Source organism: Pan troglodytes, chromosome 23, assembly GCF_028858775.2.
Source record: "Pan troglodytes isolate AG18354 chromosome 23, NHGRI_mPanTro3-v2.0_pri, whole genome shotgun sequence".
In the NCBI taxonomy this organism is placed as follows: domain Eukaryota; kingdom Metazoa; phylum Chordata; class Mammalia; order Primates; family Hominidae; genus Pan; species Pan troglodytes.
In genome coordinates, this window is record NC_086016.1 from 33,240,867 (window position 1) to 33,260,528 (window position 19,662).

At 56.3% G+C, this 19,662-nt stretch overlaps 2 protein-coding genes across 9 annotated transcripts; one reads left to right on the top strand and one right to left on the bottom strand.

Annotated features, from left to right (window-relative positions):
- The first annotated feature begins 1,080 nt into the window (after positions 1–1,080).
- On the top strand, positions 1,081–12,849 carry INPP5J (inositol polyphosphate-5-phosphatase J). 8 transcript variants are annotated; one of them, XM_009438186.5, is made up of 15 exons: positions 1,124–1,277; positions 2,301–2,422; positions 3,004–3,065; positions 3,995–4,172; positions 4,538–4,651; positions 4,775–4,883; positions 5,083–5,199; positions 5,519–5,694; positions 6,113–6,224; positions 6,376–6,485; positions 6,633–6,816; positions 11,250–11,387; positions 11,558–11,635; positions 11,762–11,866; positions 12,065–12,849. In XM_009438186.5, the coding sequence occupies exons 4-15, from the start codon at positions 4,003–4,005 to the stop codon at positions 12,569–12,571; spliced, it is 1,920 nt and encodes a 639-aa protein (XP_009436461.1). In that variant the 5' UTR covers positions 1,124–1,277; positions 2,301–2,422; positions 3,004–3,065; positions 3,995–4,002; the 3' UTR covers positions 12,572–12,849. The 8 variants fall into 8 exon arrangements, with proteins under 8 accessions (XP_016794477.1, XP_016794479.1, XP_009436458.1 ...); XM_009438184.5 differs by having other exon boundaries at positions 3,004–4,172; XM_063807767.1 differs by lacking the exon at positions 2,301–2,422.
- Positions 12,850–12,958: 109 nt separating this feature from the next.
- On the bottom strand, positions 12,959–18,664 carry PLA2G3 (phospholipase A2 group III). The gene is made up of 7 exons (XM_525567.6): positions 17,996–18,664; positions 16,822–16,954; positions 16,431–16,565; positions 15,865–16,148; positions 15,060–15,192; positions 14,835–14,951; positions 12,959–14,088 (listed from the first exon to the last, which is right to left on the bottom strand). Exons 1-7 carry the CDS (start codon positions 18,507–18,509, stop codon positions 13,875–13,877), a joined length of 1,530 nt encoding a protein of 509 aa, XP_525567.5. The 5' UTR covers positions 18,510–18,664; the 3' UTR covers positions 12,959–13,874.
- Positions 18,665–19,662: the final 998 nt, after the last annotated feature.

Sequence of the window (19,662 nt, forward strand, 5' to 3'; positions counted from 1 at the left end):
GAGGCATCTGCCTTCATGTAGGAGACTGCACAGGCCCATGCAGATGCTCCATGTTGGTTAACAGGGAGCTCTGCACACACAACTCTGAACACTTTCTGCCTAAAGTGGGTGGGATCACTCCTCTCTAAGCCGTGAGAAACAGATCCCACAGCCATCCCAGCCCAATCTGACCCTCATCACCCATTCACTCTTCTAATTCATTTATTCATTCAACAAACACTCCCGTAGGCCTGTTGGGGACCATGTCCTGGGCTGGGTCCTGGCTGTAACAATTCTCTGGCCTGTTTGTAACTCTCTTGTCAGTCTGTTACCCCACTGCTGGGCCCTTCTCCACCCAAGTTCCCTTCCCCCAGATAGCTCGAAGGTCTTGTGCTCGTCCTAGGTCACTAAGTTTTCTCACTGAAACACAGGAGACCTTCTCAGTTCACCAGGTGACCTTGAGCAAGTTCCCCTCCCAAACCACACCCAGTGAATACTGGAGAGAGGAAAGCTGACAGAAGCCGGGCTGGGTTAGGCCTGGCTGTGGGGACATCTGAGGGCAGCTAGGTGTCTGCAGAAGAGGAGGGGCTGGTGCTGAGGCCTGAGATGGGAAAAGACTTCAGTGGCTGGAGCCTGAGTGTCTGGTTCTGGGTTGGGAAGAATAGAGCCTGGGACTGGCAGTAGGAGTGGGGAGGGTGGCACCAAGACCTGAAAATGGGGCAAGGGTGGGGGCCGGGGCAAGCTCTGAGCTGGCAGGGAGCCAGGAAGGTCACAGGATCAGGGCAAGAACTCAGTTGTCTCTGAGGCCCTGGAGAGGGTGCAGACCTCTGAACCACCTGTCCTACCTTAAGGCAGGTGTGTTAATGCCCCTCCCTGGAGCAAAGGGCTGACCAGGCCTACGGCAGAAAGGTGAAGGTAGACAGACAGCCTCCTTCCTGCTGCCAGTTGGGACCTGGGCCAGGCAAATGGGTACACTCTCCCCTCCCCACTCCATGGCTGTTCCAGCCTCAGCAGCCAGTTTGAAGGATTCCCAGGGGGTAGCCACCTTGCTTCGGCCTCTTCCAGGCTGGGAAGTGGGAGCCTGTGCCTTTAAATTCTCAGCAGGTTGAAATGGCTGATGACATCACTGGTTCCCGGGAGCGGTAGAGCTGGAGCCGGAGCCAAGGGAGTCCAGGCTGCCGGGGGCTGCAGACATGGAGGGCCAGAGCAGCAGGGGCAGCAGGAGGCCAGGGACCCGGGCTGGCCTGGGTTCCCTGCCCATGCCCCAGGGTGTTGCCCAAACTGGGGCACCCTCCAAGGTAAGACCCCTGAGACCCAGTGCCCCCCCCTTTCCTGATCCCTGGTTCCACACCCCCCCCCCCACATACACTGCAGGCACCCTGGTGCTCCTGACTGAGGGGCTGGTACTTTCCTCTGCTCAGCGAGCAGGGGCTAGGTGAAGAGAGCACCCTGGGGGCTGAGGGGCAGTGACAGGATGCCCAGAGACAGATGAAGTTAGCCATCTCCAGGAGCCCTTGGGAGAGTCCTGGACTGGGTATCAGAGGACCCAGCTGTGCTCCACCTTTGCTGTGTGACCTTGGGCAAGTTGCTTTTCCTCTCTGAGCCAATGCAAAATGAGGGGGCTTGTCGCTGAAGACTAAAACTGTGACATCTGGGATGGCTAAGTTGTTAGTACTGGAGGCGGTGTGATAGTTGGGGGGAAGCCGGCACACAGTGTGACACTTGGAGCCAAGGAGGGTGCCTAAAATGCCACCTCAAAGAAGTGAGTTTGAGAAGGGAGGTGGAGATGGAGTTTTAGGTACTCTGAACCGAGAAGGATACGGGACAGAAACAGAAGTGCGTCTCCAGAGGCAGGGCCTCCCTGCGCCCTGTTACCCTACCTAGGGCCATCCTGGGGCAAGTATAGACATTCTTCTGCCCTCCTTGGTGAAGGACACTTTATCCTGTCTTCTGGAGACAGGGGACATCAGAGAGAATAGATGGGGAAGGAGGATAGGTCCCTACAGGACTCCGTGACTCCCCACCCCTCCCACCTGCCGGACATAAATGGGATACCTGCTTGCCTGTCCTTTCAGGTAGGGGAGAAAGTGGAGGATGTAAGAGGGCACAACCTGGGCACAGAGAGATGTGACACCAGGATCAACTTAGAATCCTGGACTTGCTCTGAATGCTAGATTCACACTTGGTGAGGATGGAGTATTCCACGGGGCTAGATGGAATTCTAGCAAATGTTGGGCTCATAAATGCAGACAATGGGAGATGAAGATTCCCCAGAATATAATGTGGCCAGGAACCCTAGACCCCATCCCTTCATTTTACAGACAGAGAAACTGAGGCGCTGGGCAGAGAGGTACTTGCCTAAGGTCACACAGAGCTGGGCTTTGAATCTACACAGCCAGTCTCAGCTCCCAGCTCTTGCTCCTGAGTGGAGCTCTGGGAATGGGTAAGAGAACAGAGAGGGCTGTAACCAAGGGATTTGGATGTTTAGGGGGTGGTGGGGAACTGGGGGTTTCTGGGCATTATGAAGGAAGGGAGAGGTATTTAACAGGCTGCACCCATAGGTCTGTATCTTGACAATAGAAAAAGAAAAGAAACAGGCTGTCCCCAGTGTGCCCAGACCTGGGATGTCAGGTCAGTAGCCGTGGCTGGGGGAGCTTCAGGGACTGCAGTGGGAGGGTTGCCCAGGGAAGCTGCCCCGAATGGGCAGGGTGTGGGTGCCAGCCAGGAAGGCAAGGCAAGTCCTCAGGTTCAGGTTCACACTCTGCCTCATTTGAGTCAGGGTCTGAGTTTCCCCATCTGTGAAAGAGGTTTCAGACTTAAAGGAGGGGTTAGGGTTTTGTGTCCTATCTCCTCCAAGACAGAAGTTGACCTGCAGCAGAATAGATTGAAGTGAGATAGTAGGAAGAACTTCCTTGGAAAGATGTGCCTTTCTTAGCTAGATGAACTCTGCCAGGGTCTATATGGAAGTTGGGGCCCAATGCCCTGGTTAGGGTCACTCTGAATCTTTGACTTGTCCTCCACAAGGTGGACTCAAGTTTTCAGCTCCCAGCAAAGAAGAACGCAGCCCTAGGACCCTCGGAACCAAGGTTGGCTCTGGCACCTGTAGGGCCACGGGCAGCTATGTCAGCTTCCTCAGAAGGACCGAGGCTGGCTCTGGCATCTCCCCGACCAATCCTGGCTCCACTGTGTACCCCTGAAGGGCAGAAAACAGCTACTGCCCACCGCAGCTCCAGCCTGGCCCCAACATCTGTGGGCCAGCTGGTGATGTCTGCTTCAGCTGGACCAAAGCCTCCCCCAGCGACTACAGGCTCAGTTCTGGCTCCGACGTCCCTGGGGCAGCTGGTGATGCCTGCCTCAGCAGGGCCAAGATCTCCCCCAGCCACCCTGGGGCCCAATCTGGCCCCAACCTCCAGAGACCAGAAGCAGGAGCCACCTTCCTCCGTGGGACCCAAGCCAACACTGGCAGCCTCTGGCCTGAGCCTGGCCCTGGCTTCTGAGGAGCAGCCCCCAGAACTCCCCTCCACCCCTTCCCCAGTGCCCAGTCCAGTTCTGTCTCCATCTCAGCAACAGGCTCTGGCTCCAGCATCCACGGCATCAGGCACAGCCTCTGTGGGACAGACATCAGCTAGAAAGAGGGATGCCCCAGCCCCTAGACCTCTCCCTGCTTCTGAGGGGCATCTCCAGCCTCCAGCTCAGACATCTGGTCCTACAGGCTCCCCACCCTGCATCCAAACCTCCCCAGACCCTCGGCTCTCCCCCTCCTTCCGAGCCCGGCCTGAGGCCCTCCACAGCAGCCCTGAGGATCCTGTTTTGCCACGGCCACCCCAGACCTTGCCCTTGGATGTGGGCCAGGGTCCTTCAGAGCCTGGCACCCACTCCCCTGGACTTCTGTCCCCCACCTTCCGGCCTGGGGCCCCCTCAGGCCAGACTGTGCCCCCACCTCTGCCCAAGCCACCCCGATCACCCAGCCGTTCCCCAAGCCGCTCCCCAAATCGCTCTCCCTGTGTTCCCCCAGCCCCTGACATGGCCCTCCCAAGGCTTGGCACCCAGAGTACAGGGCCTGGCAGGTGCCTGAGCCCCAACCTTCAGGCCCAAGAAGCCCCAGCCCCAGTCACCACCTCCTCTTCTACATCCACCCTGTCATCCTCCCCTTGGTCAGCTCAGCCTACCTGCAAGAGCGACCCCGGCTTCCGGTGAGGGGGCCCTCTCCCAAGAAAGGTGGCTGGGGCTTAGCTCTGAGGTTAGCCATTCTTCCAGCGTGGATGGTGTGCTCTACCTCAGCTTCTCTCTCTGAGGAAGAGTCTTTGGGGAGGGGGTTGCTGGGCCCACTCTGTGACGCTCAGAAGATAGCATCCCCTCCTAAGGAACTTGCCGCCTCTCAGTTGATCTCCCCAGGGAGAGTGTGGCAGAGGGACAGGATTCGGGGCCTCCTATGGGTCCTTCTTAGGGCTTTGGCCCACACCTGCCTCCATTTAGTTCCCCAGGGAGTCCTGTGAAAGGAAGCTTGAGGGTGAGGGAGTGGTGCCAGGACTACACCCTCATATGCCCCTGCCCTCAGGATCACTGTGGTCACATGGAACGTGGGCACTGCCATGCCCCCAGACGATGTCACATCCCTCCTCCACCTGGGCGGTGGTGACGACAGCGACGGCGCAGACATGATCGCCATAGGGTGAGGTGGCAGGGCATGTGGACCCCCTCCTGAGCCCCTCGGGCCTTCCAGGCCCTCCGCCCATGGCAGGGGCTTCCAGGGCACCTCTCCAATCCCATGGCCACCCCGCCCCCACCCCTCCAGGTTGCAGGAAGTGAACTCCATGCTCAACAAGCGACTCAAGGATGCCCTCTTCACGGACCAGTGGAGTGAGCTGTTCATGGATGCACTGGGGCCCTTCAACTTCGTGCTGGTAACGCACCCCTCACCCCCTGGATGGCCAGAGACCCTGCTGAATTCCTGGCTCCAGCTGTACCCTGGCTCACTGTGGGTCCCGCTGGGACTCTGTGGCTGGGTCCGTGACATGGGTGGGTGGAGGAGCAGACCTGAAGGTGGGCGTGAGGGCGGGGGAGTTGTGTTCTGTCCCCCAGCCATGTGGCCTCCTGCTGCAGGTGAGTTCGGTGAGGATGCAGGGTGTCATCCTGCTGCTGTTCGCCAAGTACTACCACCTGCCCTTCCTGCGAGACGTGCAGACCGACTGCACACGCACTGGCCTGGGCGGCTACTGGGTGAGCCTGTGAGCAGGCCCAGAAGGGGATGGGACATGAAGGGGGCTTTAGATTAGTCCCCTCGCCCCATGCACAGCAAGGTCCCCTTCCCATCCTCCACCCTTTACCCTGCGGCCCACGCCCCCCATGCACCACCCAATACCCCATCCTATTCCTCTATACCCCCGCCCTTTTCTCTCCCCACTGTGTCCCAGCGTTGTTCCTCATTTCTGTAGGACACACCCACCTTCCACCCACATCTCCTCTCTAACCCCCGCTCCCAGTGCCTCACCTCCTGGCCTAAGCCCCGCCCATGAGCCATCCGACCCTGCCTCCCTAGGGTAACAAGGGTGGCGTGAGCGTGCGCCTGGCGGCCTTCGGGCACATGCTCTGCTTCCTGAACTGCCACTTGCCTGCGCATATGGACAAGGCGGAGCAGCGCAAGGACAACTTCCAGACCATCCTCAGCCTCCAGCAGTTCCAAGGGCCGGGCGCACAGGGCATCCTGGATCATGAGTATGGGCTGGGGTGGGGCCAAATAGAGCTTGGGTGGGGCTAGTGATGGGGGTTTTTGTACCACCTTGGGTGGGGCTTATGGAGAGAGGCAGGGCCTATGGGGGTTAGTGCTCACCCAAACTAGTTGTAGGAACACGAAAGCAGAGAGCAGTTGGATGGAGAGGGGCGGAGCTTGTAGGGTGGAGCTTTGCTGAGGGGCCCCGCCTTGCTGAAGGTCAGAATCTAATTTCCTGTAGACCGGTCCCCCTGCTTTTCCTCTGCCCTTTGGTGGGCTGGAGGCTCTGGCACCACTCACCCACTCACTACATCCCCTCGGGTTGGATGGGCTGGAAGGATCTGGGCTGAGCCCTTATCCCCCATGGACCTGTTGACACCCCCCACTGCCCCCCACATCTCTCCCATCCCCCACCCCAAACAGCCTCGTGTTCTGGTTCGGGGACCTGAACTTCCGCATTGAGAGCTATGACCTGCACTTTGTCAAGTTTGCCATCGACAGTGACCAGCTCCATCAGCTCTGGGAGAAGGACCAGGTGGGGTCCTTGTCCCCAGAAGCACACAGAGCATGTCCCAGGACACGCCTGTACCTTAGGCTATGGTCCCTGTCCTCACCTGCCCCACCCCCTCCCTGGGCACAGCAGAGCCCAAGCTGTTGTCCAATCTGCTCTCCTGGACCCCCCACAGCTCAACATCGCCAAGAACACCTGGCCCATTCTGAAGGGCTTTCAGGAGGGGCCCCTCAACTTCGCTCCCACCTTCAAGTTTGATGTGGGTACCAACAAATACGATACCAGGTGAGCTCAGTCCGAGGAGGGACTGAGGGGAAGTGGGCTGAGGTCTTCTCGAACAGGGAGACTTTGGGAAGAGGGGCAGGAGGCAAGGTGGAGGGTTGCATCTTGATCCCCAGCCCCTGAAACTTGGGGTACCCCTGCTCACTGCAGTGCCAAGAAACGGAAGCCAGCTTGGACAGACCGTATCCTATGGAAGGTCAAGGCTCCAGGTGGGGGTCCCAGCCCCTCAGGACGGAAGAGCCACCGACTCCAGGTGACGCAGCACAGCTACCGCAGCCACATGGAATACACAGTCAGCGACCACAAGCCTGTGGCTGCCCAGTTCCTCCTGCAGGTGAGTTCTGGCCTCATCCTCCCCGCATAAAATCCCCAGGCCCAACTCGGCATACCACTGCCCCTCACCATTACCCTTTGTATAACCCCTTGTACCTGCCCTCAGCAGCATCCATTTGTTGTAACAGAGTGGAAATGGGGTTGCCATCTACATTTTCAGATGAGGAAGCTGAGGCTCAGACACATGGCATCACCTGCCCAGGGTCACACAACTAGTAAGAGGAACAGTTAGGATTTGAACCCAAGTGAATCTGGTTTCAGAGCCCATGCCTTTTCTTTTTTTTTTTCTTTTTTGAGACAGAGTCTCACTCTGTCACCCAGGCTGGAGTGCAGTGGCGCGATCTTAGCTCACTGCAAGCTCCGCCTCCCGGGTTCAAGTGATTCTCCTGCCTCAGCCTCCCGAGTAGCTGGGATTACACCACCTGCCACCATGCCAGGCTAATTTTTGTATTTTTAGTGGAGACAGGGTTTCACCATGTTGGCCAGGCTGGTCTTGAACTCCTGACCTCCTGATCCACCCACCTCGGCCTCCCAAAGTGCTGGGATTACAGGCGTGAGCTACCGTGCCTGGCCAGCTTTTTTTTTTTTTTTTTTCTTTGAGACGGAGTCTTGCTCAGCCGCCCCAGGCTGGAGTGCAGTGGCACGATCTTGGCTCACTGCAACCACCATCTCCCGGGTCCAAGCGATTCTCCCGTCTCAGCCTCCCAAGTAGCTGGGATTACAGGCACCCGCCGTCATGCCCGGCTAATTTTTGTATTTTAGTAGAGACAGGGTTTCACCATGTTGGCCAGGCTGGTCTTGAACTGCTGACCTCAGGTGATCCACCCACCTCAGCCTCCCAAAGTGCTAAGATTACAGGCATGAGCCACTGTACCCGGCGCCCTTTTTTTTTTTTTTTTTTTTTAATGCAGTCTCACTCTGTTGCCCAGGCTGGAGTGCAGTGGCGTGGTCTCGGCAACCTCTACCTCCTGGGTTCAAGTGATTCTCCTGCCTCAGCCTCCTGAGTAACTGGGATTACAGCTGCCCACCACCACGCCTGGCTAATTTTTGTATTTAGTAGAGATGGGGTTTTGCCATGTTGGCCAGGCTGGTCTCGAACTCCTGACCTCCGGTGATCTGCCCACCTCGGCCTCCCAAAGTGCTGGGATTACAAGGTGTGAGCCACCACACCCAGCCTTAGAGCCCGTGCCTTTTCTGCTAATCTCTAACTCCTGTCTTCTGAGAAAGGTTTAGAGTAATTTATCTTAAAATTCATTTATAGGCTGGCGCAGTGGCTCACACCTGTAATCTCAACACTTTGAGAGGCTGAGGTGGAAGGATCACTTGAGCCCAGGAGTTTAAGACCGGCCTGGGCAACACAGTGAGACACTGTCTTTAAAAAAAATCAAAAAAAGGCCGAGCGCAGTGGCTCACACCTGTAATCCCAGCACTTTGGGAGGCTGATGTGGGCGGATCACATGAGGCCAGGAGTTTGAGACCAGCCTGGCCAACATGGCGAAACCCATCTCTACTAAAAATACAAAAATTAGCCTGGCGCAGTGGTGCATGCCTGTAATCCCAGTTGCTTGGGAGGCTGAGGCACAAGAATCACTTGAACCTGGGAGGCAGAGGTTGCAGTGAGCCAGTATCGTGCCACTGCACTCCAGCCTGGGTGACATGAGCAAGACTGTGTCTCAGGGAAAAAATAAAAATAAAAATAAAATTTAGCTAGGTGGTGCACACCTGTATTCCCAGCTATTTATGAGGCTGAGGTGGGAAGATCACTGGAGCTTGGAAGATCTAGGCTGCTGTGAGCTGTGATCGTACCACTGCACTCCAGCCTAGGCAACAGAGCAAGACCTTGTCTCAAAAAAAAAAAAAAAATTCACATATACATCATCATTTTCACTACTAGTGTCTTAAAAATAACAAAGAAAAGATATAAAAATTCACATATATAATAAGACCAGCAAAATCAAACTCCATGTAACATTCATTCATATTCATTCATTCATTATTTACTGAGTACTTAACTGTCTTACCATATGCCAAGCATTATGAGACTGTGTAGTGATGGGGAGGGAGAGCAAAGATATAAAAAATACAAAGCTGAACTCTTAAGTAGTTACTATAATTTATATTGTATTTAGGATTGAGGTTCCTGGTTGCCGACATCAAAACGGGAAATCCTAGAATCTCAGAACCAGACCTGTGAGACCATGTAGTCCAACTCCCTTTTTTTCTCTGGCGGGATCTGAGGCTCCTCATGGGGTAGGCACATGCCCCAAACCATACACAGGCTCTGCAGTGGCAGAGCAGGGTAGATCCCATCTTTTCGGCCCTGAAACCCAACTCTGGGCTCTTCAAGTCTCTTGATCTGATAAGAGGGAGCCCAGCAGGCCAGAAAATGTTTTTCCTGGTAACTTTGTCACGTGGCCAGTCAGTGGGACATTGGCCAATATCTTTAGCTGGGAATGGAAATATCCCCACGCTTGGCCTGCCGTGACCTCTGGCAAAAGTGTTGGGCATGAAGATTTAACCCACAATTAGGGACCTCACCTGAAAAATCACTCCTTTTGACACCCCATCCTGTGCTTCCCACCTCCTCCAGGACTCTGTCCCTTTAAAAACATTTCCCAGCTGGGTGCAGTGGCTCACACCTGTAATCCCAGCACTTTGGGAGGCTGAGGCAGACGGATCACTAGGTCAGGAGTTCGAGACCAGCCTGGCCAACATAGTGAAACCCTGTCTCTACTAAAAATACAAAAATTACCTGGGTGTGGTGGCACGCACCTGTAGTCCTAGCTACTCGGGAGGCTGAGGTAGAGGAATTGCTTGAACCCGGGACGCAGAGGTTGCAGTAAGCCGAGATGGCACCACTGCACTCCAGCCTGGGCTACAGAGTGAGACTCTGTCTCAAAAAAAAAAAAAAAAAAATCCCATTGAGTACCTACTACATGCCAGGCCTGTGTAGTGCACTTTACATATGTCATCCTTTTGAATGCCTCAGTAGGCCCTGAGATGTCCCAGTTTTCCTCTCTGTTTTACTGGTGAGGGAAACTGAGGCTCAGAGAACTTAAGTCTCTTACCCAAGGCAATGCAGTCAGAATAGGGCTCAGTAGGGGTTTTGATGCTGCAAGGCCTTCAGGGCATTTTCAAAGGTCTACCCTTGCCCGCCCCTGCTGTTAGGAACACAGGAACAGGGAAAGAATGTGCCAGTTACTTCTGGAACAGATTGGCTTGGAAGCTGAGGGAGGGAAACCTGAAACTAGGTAAACAGGGGATCAGACAAAGATCTCGTATTGGCAACAACTCAGTCCTTCCCTGAGGGACAGAGGTGGGGTCAATATCCTGGCAGCCTGCCACCTCAGCAGCTCCACCCATTCAGGTGGTGCCCCTGGTGGGTCTGGGTTGACCTTGGGGAAAGGATACTCATGGTTATAACTTTCCTTCATGGACTGATGACAAGGTAATAGTTAGTAACTGCTTAGTACTTAGACTCAGTTGGAGAAACTGAACCTTGGGATGGTTAGGGCCTGCCCTGGGGTAACATAGCGAGTTAGCGGTAGAGCCTGGAAGTGGACTGAGGTCTCCATCCTCCCACGCAGAGCTCTTCTTGCCTGCTCAGGAATATTCAGCTTACCCCAAATACCCAGTGCATCATAGGATTTTATTGGTCTTCCTTGCTAGCATAGAGACAAATCATTTATTGAGCACTTACTGGTATACTGGGAAATTTATGGGATGCTTTGCAAATGGTGTCTCACTGAATCTGCTGAACAACTCCAAGAGTAAAATAAGAGTCTCTGAGTTTGGCCGGGCACGGTGGCTCATGCCTATAATCCCAGCACTTTGGGAGGCTGAGGTGGGTGGATCATTTGAGGTCAGGAGTTCAAGAACAGCCTGGCCAACATGGTGAAACGCTGCCTCTACTAAAAATACAAAAATTAGCCAGGCGTGATGGCGGTACCTGTGGTCTCAGCTACTAGGGAGGCTGAGACAGGAGAATCACTTGAACCCGGGAGGCGGAGGTTGCAGTGAGCCGAGATTGCACCACTGCACTCCAGCCTGGGTGACAGAGCGAGACTCCATCTCAGAAAAAGAAAGAAAAAAAAAAAGAGTCTCTGAGTTTACAGATGAGGGCCCTGGCATTCAGAGAGGCTGAGGAACTCACCCAGCCTGTCAACGGCAGAACCAGAGCCAAATCCAGGATTTGCTAGCTTCAAAGCTATGTTCTCACTCACTCCCTAAGGAGGCTGTGGGCAGAAGGAACCCTGGGCTGGGAGGCAGCACAGGGCTTGGTATTTATACTAGACCTGTTCTGCCTCAGTTTCCCAGTCTGTAAAGTGGCCCTTTGTCTCAGGCAATTTGTGCTAAGACCCAAGAGCCTTAAGTGTGTGGGATACTAGAGGGTCTCCCCTGATGTGGCCCCCTGCCCCTGCCTTGCCTGGACAGTTTGCCTTCAGGGACGACATGCCACTGGTGCGGCTGGAGGTGGCAGATGAGTGGGTGCGGCCCGAGCAGGCGGTGGTGAGGTACCGCATGGAAACAGTGTTCGCCCGCAGCTCCTGGGACTGGATCGGCTTGTACCGGGTGAGAGGGGCAGTGGCGGTCAGCGACTCAGGGAAGAAAGGGGCCTGGAGGAGCAGCTGAACAGCATGGTGGGGTCACTGGCTTGTCCAGATCTTGATGCCACACTGGGAGACTGCTGGGATCAGACATTATAGGGTCACAACACTGATTCCACAACACTGATCCCCCAGGTGGGTTTCCGCCATTGCAAGGACTATGTGGCTTATGTCTGGGCCAAACATGAAGATGTGGATGGGAATACCTACCAGGTACTTAAAAGGAGTGGGAGAGTCAGGGCAAGTCCCTGTTGCCTTTGGGACCTCAGAACTCACCTTGGGGTCTCTCAGGTGGCCTCCCTGACCCCCAACTTAGGCTTATACCCCTGGGCCTACCAGGTAACATTCAGTGAGGAATCACTGCCCAAGGGCCATGGAGACTTCATCCTGGGCTACTATAGTCACAACCACAGCATCCTCATCGGCGTCACTGAACCCTTCCAGGTAAGTAGGCCGGACTGCTGGGCTGGGGGTGCCTAAAGACTTTTGTCAAATGCCACAGCCTCTACATTCTGCTCCTTGAGTTCAGACAAATAACCTGACCTCCCAAGATCTGCCAACGAGAGAGGCAGACCTCGGGAGGTCAGGCCTCAGTGGCTGGGTTGGGGAGCAGGGCGCCCCAGTGACCAGCATTTCCCCCAGATCTCGCTGCCTTCCTCGGAGTTGGCCAGCAGCAGCACAGACAGCTCAGGCACCAGCTCAGAGGGAGAGGATGACAGCACACTGGAGCTCCTTGCACCCAAGTCCCGCAGCCCCAGTCCTGGCAAGTCCAAGCGACACCGCAGCCGCAGCCCGGGACTGGCCAGGTTCCCTGGGCTTGCCCTACGGCCCTCATCCTGTGAACGCCGTGGTGCCAGCCGTAGCCCCTCACCCCAGAGCCGCCGCCTGTCCCGAGTGGCTCCTGACAGGAGCAGTAATGGCAGCAGCCGGGGAAGTAGTGAAGAGGGGCCCTCTGGGTTGCCTGGCCCCTGGGCCTTCCCACCAGCTGTGCCTCGAAGCCTGGGCCTGTTGCCCGCCTTGCGCCTAGAGACTGTAGACCCTGGTGGTGGTGGTTCCTGGGGACCTGATCGGGAGGCCCTGGCCCCCAACAGCCTGTCTCCTAGTCCCCAGGGCCATCGGGGGCTGGAGGAAGGGGGCCTGGGGCCCTGAGGGTGGGGTAGGCAGATGGGCCAAGGTGACCACCATTCTGCCTCAATCTTTTGCAAGCCCACCTGCCTCTCTCCTGCTGCTCCTCCAGCTGTATCTGCACCTGCCTCTCTGTCCTGGCCAGGGGTGGACAAGTGGGGTCCCCCAAAACTCAGTCCTGGCACCTCAACTGTGACAATCAGCAAAGCCCCGCCCAGGCCCCCATCTGGGATGATGGGAGAGCTCTGGCAGATGTCCCAATCCTGGAGGTCATCCGTTAGGAATTAAATTCTCCAGCCTCACTCTCGGCTCTTTCCTACTTGTTAGTAGTCTTGGGATGGGGTTAGTCAGAGGCAGGGACTAAAGAGGTGAGGGAATGATAGAACCGACATTTACCAGGCACCGGCTGTATACATTACACATGCCATCTCCTTTAATCTGCATCACAACCCTGTGAGATCAGTGCTATTCTTAGACCCATTTCACAGGTGAGCGAACTGAGGCCTTTAAAAGGTTATATCAACCTCTCAAGATCAGACACCAAACCATAGTTCAGCTAGGTGTCGCAGCGGGGAATACTTATTAAGTGCTAAGCACTGTATATGTATTGGTTCACTTAATCCTCAACAACCCTATGAGGTAGCTCCTGTTTAGAGACCCCCTTTTTTCAGAGGAGGCAACTAAGGCTTAGAGTGCAAGAGGGAGGTCCTTTGCACAAAGGCATGGAGGAGATTTGAATTTAGGTTTAGGGCTGGGCCAGGAAGGGCACAGCAGCTGTTAAAAAAAGAGGCCCCCCTGGGAGGAGGGGAGCTGAAAGCCCTCTCCAACACCCACCCCAATCCTGGATTCAGACACAGACATTTCTGTGACATCCCTAACTTCCCACCTGCTACCCCAGGCCACAGCACCCAGGCACTAGGGCTCCCCTAGGCAGGTTTTTGAGGCATGTATTATTTTTGCAACATGGACATACATGTACCTCCTCCTGGTACTGCCTGGGGCTGCTGCAATAAGTTACCCTTTCCCCATTCTCATCTGTATGTGAAGTTCCCTGGCAAGGCCGAAGCCCAGGGCATCAGAATGAGCTTCCTGAACACCACATCCAGGCATAGAAGAGTTGTGTCATACATAGCTCAAGGTTACCCAGAACAGCAGGAGACGTGGTCCAGCATTTGGGCCTTGAGATCCCCCCATTCATCCTCTTGATTGTCCACAACAGCCTCTGCCATGCTTCAGTCTAACCTATGGAGGGGAGGCTGAGATTCCCAAGGCTTGGCAAAGCCATGGGCAAGGTCCAGGCTGGTGCCCAGGAAAGCTGAAACTGAGGTCACTGGCTCCAGGACTTCTGCTGCCCGTCGGGTCTCCTGGCTGCCTGGGTTAGCTGCAGGCACTGGTTGTAGAATGACATGGGGCCTCTCAGGGGCTCTGAAGGCCATGGCTGCCTCTCATCTGTGCCTTTATCCTGGAGCTGGTGTCGCCTCTGCTGAAGCCTCCGCAAGTGCCGGGCTGACACCCTGATGGCCCTAGGGTCTCTGGAACAGCTGTAAGGAGAGAAGAGTGGGGCAGATGATCAGGGCTGACAAGGATCCCACCCTACTCTGCAGACAGTGGGCTGAGGCCCAGAGAGAGAGGGGGCTGGGGCCACAGTCACCAGCAAGGCAGAGAGGGGTGGGTTTCACGGAGAAAGGGTGTAATAAACCGGGCTGGTACCTGGAGGCCTGGGTTCTGCCACTAGCTGGCTGTGGAAACCTGAGCCAGAAGCCTCAGCCTCATCTATGAAATGGGAAAGTTAAGAAGGAGCTGGCTTTGAGAATCGGAATCCAGATGAAAGCAGAGCACAGTGGCTCACGCCTGTAATCCCAGCACTTTAGGAGGCCGAGGTGGGAGGATCGCTTGAGTCCAGAAGTTCAAGACCAAATGAGATTGTGGATTAGGAGTGAGTTAAGTATACATTTTGCTGTGTGCCAGGCGGGGCATGACCTATGTGCATCCTGCCGTTTCCTTGGTTCCTACGACCATTTTACAGACAAAGACATGGAAACTTGGAAAGGTGAACCAGTTGCCAAGGTCATGTGGGAATCAAATGACAAAGCCAAGATGGGACCCATAGAGGCCAACTGCAGAGCTGGACCTGGGGCAGCAGGGGGTAGAGGGATGAGGCTATGGATGGGAGCTCAGAGGTCTCCCGATCCCTTCCCCTACCCCTTGGCCCAAGCATTCAAAGTGGGTATAGGCAACCCACCCCTTGAGAAAACCCCCCATCCCTCCTGGCTCTGACATCACTTACTTTTTGCCTTCTACACAGTCCAGTGGAGGGGCCAGCTTGAAGCAGGTTGTGCCCAGCAGCTCCCAAAGCATGTTGGTAACCTCGGGTGGGCTGTGGAGCCTCAGGAAGCGTGCCAGACTGAGAACAGAGGCAGGCTCAGGCCGGGGCAGGGCCTTGCCAGCCAGGGGCCCCTTCCCATGCCTGGCAGCAGGCAGCCCACCCCGCAAGGGTTCAAAGGGGCCTCACCGGCGCGTGCAGTTGCAGTGGAAGAGGGGCTCTTGGGCGCTGTTGAGCAGCTGGAACTTGATTTCCTGGGGCCCAATCTGGTGCTCACACTGGTCTAGGTGGCGGCGGAAGCTGCGGCAGACCCAGCGGGCACCTGAGGGGTGGATGTGGTTTTGATGGGAGCCCAATCCACCAGGGAGGCCCCACCAATGCCTGCGCCATCCAGGAGAAACACCAGCACATGTGCTCAGACACACACACAGATTCCCTCCATTTCATGCCTTCTGAGTCTTTGTGCCCTCAGTTTGCCGCCCTTGTGGGAGTGCCTCCCTACCTCCAAGCCTCCAAACACAGTAGTACTGCCATGGGGGACACCCAGAGTACTACTGATGGTAGTCAAGAAAGGCTTCCAGGAGGCATAGGCTGCTAAACTGAGGGTGGGAGAGAAGACGAGGAGAGGAGGAACAGCATGTGCAAAGGCCTCATGGTAGGAGAGAGCCTGGCGCTTTTGAGGAACCAAGTGAAGTTTGTGAAACTAGAGTTTTGACTGGGGGTAGGGTCTGCAGGGCCAAGGCTTGAGGGCCTCTGGGTGTTGGGACATCATTGGCTGAGATAAAGAGGCGTGGTGGTGGGTGCACAGTGGGGCCTGATGTGGTCAAATTCGTGGATTATGAAAATCCTGTGCTGCAGTGTGATTTGATGGGAGAGGTTGGGAGATCCCAGGAGGAAACTGGTGCAGGAAAAGAGGCAACACATGGCCACCCCTAAACAGAAGCAGGGACACCCCCTCATGTCAGGAACCCCCAAGGTTAGGTTCTGAGCTCACCCTGAGGTTTTAGGCCACCCTGTGGGCCCTGGAGGCCTGTGGGGGCCACATCAAGCCTGGGAGAGACCATAGGGTCCTGGAGGGCTGTGGTGTTGGCTTTGCTGGGGCGCTTGGACCCTTTCTGCTGTGGTGGCCCCTTCCGAAGGTGCTGCTTCTGTCGAGGCTTGGGAGGGGCTGGGCTCCGGGAGCTGGGAGTTGGGGAGGTGGCCCGGGAGCTCCAGGAGGCATTGTAGAAGGTCCTGGGCTGAAGGCGAGCGAGGGGCACTGTGCCATACATCCTACACCTGGGTGGTGGCAGTTGGTGGAAATTGGTGACTAGGAATCCCCCTTCCAGAAGCCCCCAGGGTCGTCTCCATGGAGATCAATGCTCTGCCAGTCCCATCCCCCATCCCACTGGGTTGTGGGGGACACCCAAGGAGGGTCTGCATTCCGGGCCCTCAGGAGAGGACATGCAGGATGGGACATCATTCCCTGGAAGACAGACAGACAGATAGCTCTCCCTCACCAGGCTTGGAGCCTGGGCTCCCTCTCTGTCTGGAAAGGGACACGAGGGGGTGGCCACGTACCCGCCCCACCAGTACCACGCCACACACGCCTCCTGCTCCTCCAGCACAAAGCAGGGGATCTCCAGCACATTGAAGAAGGCCACGCCCACGATGTCCGAGATGGAGTCGTGCTGATTCTGTAGGCATTGCTGAAACCTGCCCCAGAACAGATACTCAGGACCCTGGGGCATGGAGGGCTGTCTGGCTCCTCCCACAGCCCACTGTGCCACTACCAGCTGGGTGGTTTGGGGTCCAAGTGTCCCTTCTTTCTGGCCTCAGCTTTCCTACCTGCACTGTGGGGTCCAAGCTGGCTGAGCTTTAAGATCCTCTGCAATCCCAATGTCTAGTTACCCAGGAACTGGGTAACTCCGCCCTGTCCCTGAGCTCTGGGCCCTTGCTGCCTGCCACCAACCTGGTGTCACAGTCACAGTGGGAGATGGTGTGGAATCGGTAGTTTCGGATGCCATAGTTGTACTGCAAGGGTGAGATGTTCTGTGGGCAGCGGTCATGTTCCCGGCAACAGAGATCAGGTCCCTGGAAGACCCCTGCAGGGAGGGGAGGGGAGGGGGCACCAACTCAGCAGGGTCCTAGGCATCACGCACCAGCTATGCCCCCCTGGTAGCAAGAGGGCAGAGACCTGGTTCTCACCCCAGCCCTGACACAAACACCATGAGGGTCCTCAGACCAGTCACTCTCCCTTCTGTGGGACTCTCAGAGTTTCAAAGCTGGAAAAGAGAAGCCAAGCTGCAGCCTCTGTTGGGCAACTCTAAATGCCAGGCAGCCCACCCATAAATACATGGAAAGGTCTTCCTCGGGGGAATTGGAGTCTGCCTCCAGAGTTCCCAAGCCCACGCCCCAAATAAAACTCCAAAATTATGAATGTGTGTATGATGGAATGGCAAACAGGCAGGGTGCAACCTTTCTCACTGGCACAAGGAGGTGTTGCCAGGATGCCAACCTACTCTGACTCAGATGCCAAGCCCTCCCCCAACCCTGCACACAAACGCACAGACATCTGTACTGATAGTGCAAGAAATTCATCTATGTTTATTACCATCTAAAAAATAGCACTCTTTACTAAGCATTTCCCACATGCCTGGCACTTCCCACATCCAGGCTCACAGCCAGCCCTGAAAGGGGGGTATCACCTTCATTTTACAGGTGAGGAAATAGGTCCAGAGAAGGGAAGTGACTTGCTCAGCTTGTATGTGCTGAGTTGGGATTTGAACCCAGGACTTTCGTCTCAGCACCCATTCCACTGGGCACCCCGTGCCCACAAAGCCTCCTCCTGGGTAATGGCTTTTTGGCTCAGTTGACCCTGGATCCTCCCCCAGCCTGCCCAGTCCCTCGGATGGCATTTAATGAGGACTCCCAGGTTTGAATAAGACTTTCCCCAACCATGACCTCATTTAAGCACCCCATGATGAGACTCGTGATTGCCCCCACTTTACAGATAAGGAAATTGAGGTTCACTATGGTCAAGTCACTCCCCCAGGGACACACAGCCTAGGAGAGTAAGGGCTAGGGCTGAAGAAACCTTGCTTCCCCGATCGGACCCCCCAGCCCACACACCCCTTATGGCTCACCCAGCTCCGAGGAGTTCCCAGCAGAATCTCCAACTCCACACCACAGTGTGCCAGGCATGGTCCATCCTCTCTTCTCTCGCTGGTGCCCTCTACCAGGGACTCCACTCTGCCCTGCTGCTCGCTTCTTCCTGGCCTCTGCTGGACTCTCCTCAGGCGCTCGGCATGCCTCCCACTGACTCTGAAGAGTGGCCAGTGTTCTCTGCAGCTCGGGTCCGGGGGTGTGGATGAAGGAGCCCCAGGCAGTCTCATGAGCACAGAGAGCACCGTAGGCTGCGGTGAGCTCCGGCTCATCCTCCCAGCTACATGCCTGCAGCCTCCTATGCGCATCCCAGCGGGCATGGATCAGGGCCAGTCCCTGAGCATCCTTGGCCAGGAAGCTCAGGTACCCCAGTGGGTTGCCAGGGACGGGCTTGGTCAAGTGGCAGGAGGTCCTGTACCAGCGGAGGGCAGGGGAGCCCCCCAGGGCCACCCCCAGGAAGCCCAGCATCCCAAACAGCCCTGCCTGAACCCCCATTCTGCACTGGCCCAGTCCAGTCAGACAAAGCCCCTGGGATGCCTGCCCTTGGTGGCCCCACGAGGCGGCAGCTGAGCAGTGGAACGGAAGCGGAGCCCAGCAGGCCCGGTGTGGCGGGACCAATGAATGGAGCTGCGGGAGGAGGAGGAAAGAGGCTGGAGTATGGGGTGATCTTGGGCTTGTAACCGAATCCACCAGCCGGGCAGGACGCTGATTGGCTGAGGAGTGCACTTGCCAGGGCCCACGCCCCCATTCTGCCTGCCCTTCTCAGCACCATCCAGTCACCTGCTGCCAGCCCTGCCTAGATTGGGACTATGGGAGCCAAAGCCCTAAGCTGTGGGATGGGCACCAGGCTGGGGCTTTCACATCTCCTTGAAGGGAAGGAAAAGGGTTCAGGAGCTTGGAGGAGTCCCCTAGAACCCACCCTTCTCACCCTTACCACAGTGGTGGCTGCCACATCCACCTCCATCAGGCTGGCAGGGGGCCATGGGCCTCTGCCAGGGCTGGGTGAAGGAGGTGAGGGCAGGGCTGGGGCTCTGAAGCTACCACCCTGGGAGTTCCCAAGGCTTCTGGGAAAGGGAGTGCCACCTGGGGTGCTCCCCTGCCAAGTCCTGGTTCTTAGAAAGGCTCTCGGCATACTCAGGGGACAGAGCCCCAGGGCTCCCCACTTCCTAGGACTCCAAGCATGGGCCTGGCCTTGCAGCAACCCTCCTGGTCTGATAACTGGGGGAGACGCAGCGGGAACAGGCCTTGAGAGCCACACAGGGCAGGGCTGATGCTGTGGATTTGAAGGAACTATGGTCCCCAGAGTGGCAGAGAGTGGCCCACGGTGTATGTCTGTGGCCACCTCCATCCCTGGCCACCTGGGGGGACACAGCAGGCATCATGTGTGCCTCATGAGACAGGAATCTCTCCATCAGGAAGGGGCTATACCCAGGTATTGTTCCTGGATCCCAAAGCCCAGCTTCCAACCATCTAGTGAGGCCAGGGTGCTTACACCCATAGTGCAGATGAAGAAACTGAGGCTCAGTGAGGGTGGGAAAACCTCAGGTGACAGGCTCCAGCTGGGGAGGGCTTAGAGGATGGGAGTACAGCGCTTGGGGATCTGGATGGGAGTCAGGGCTGGCCAGGACAGTGACTTGTCTGTCTTCCA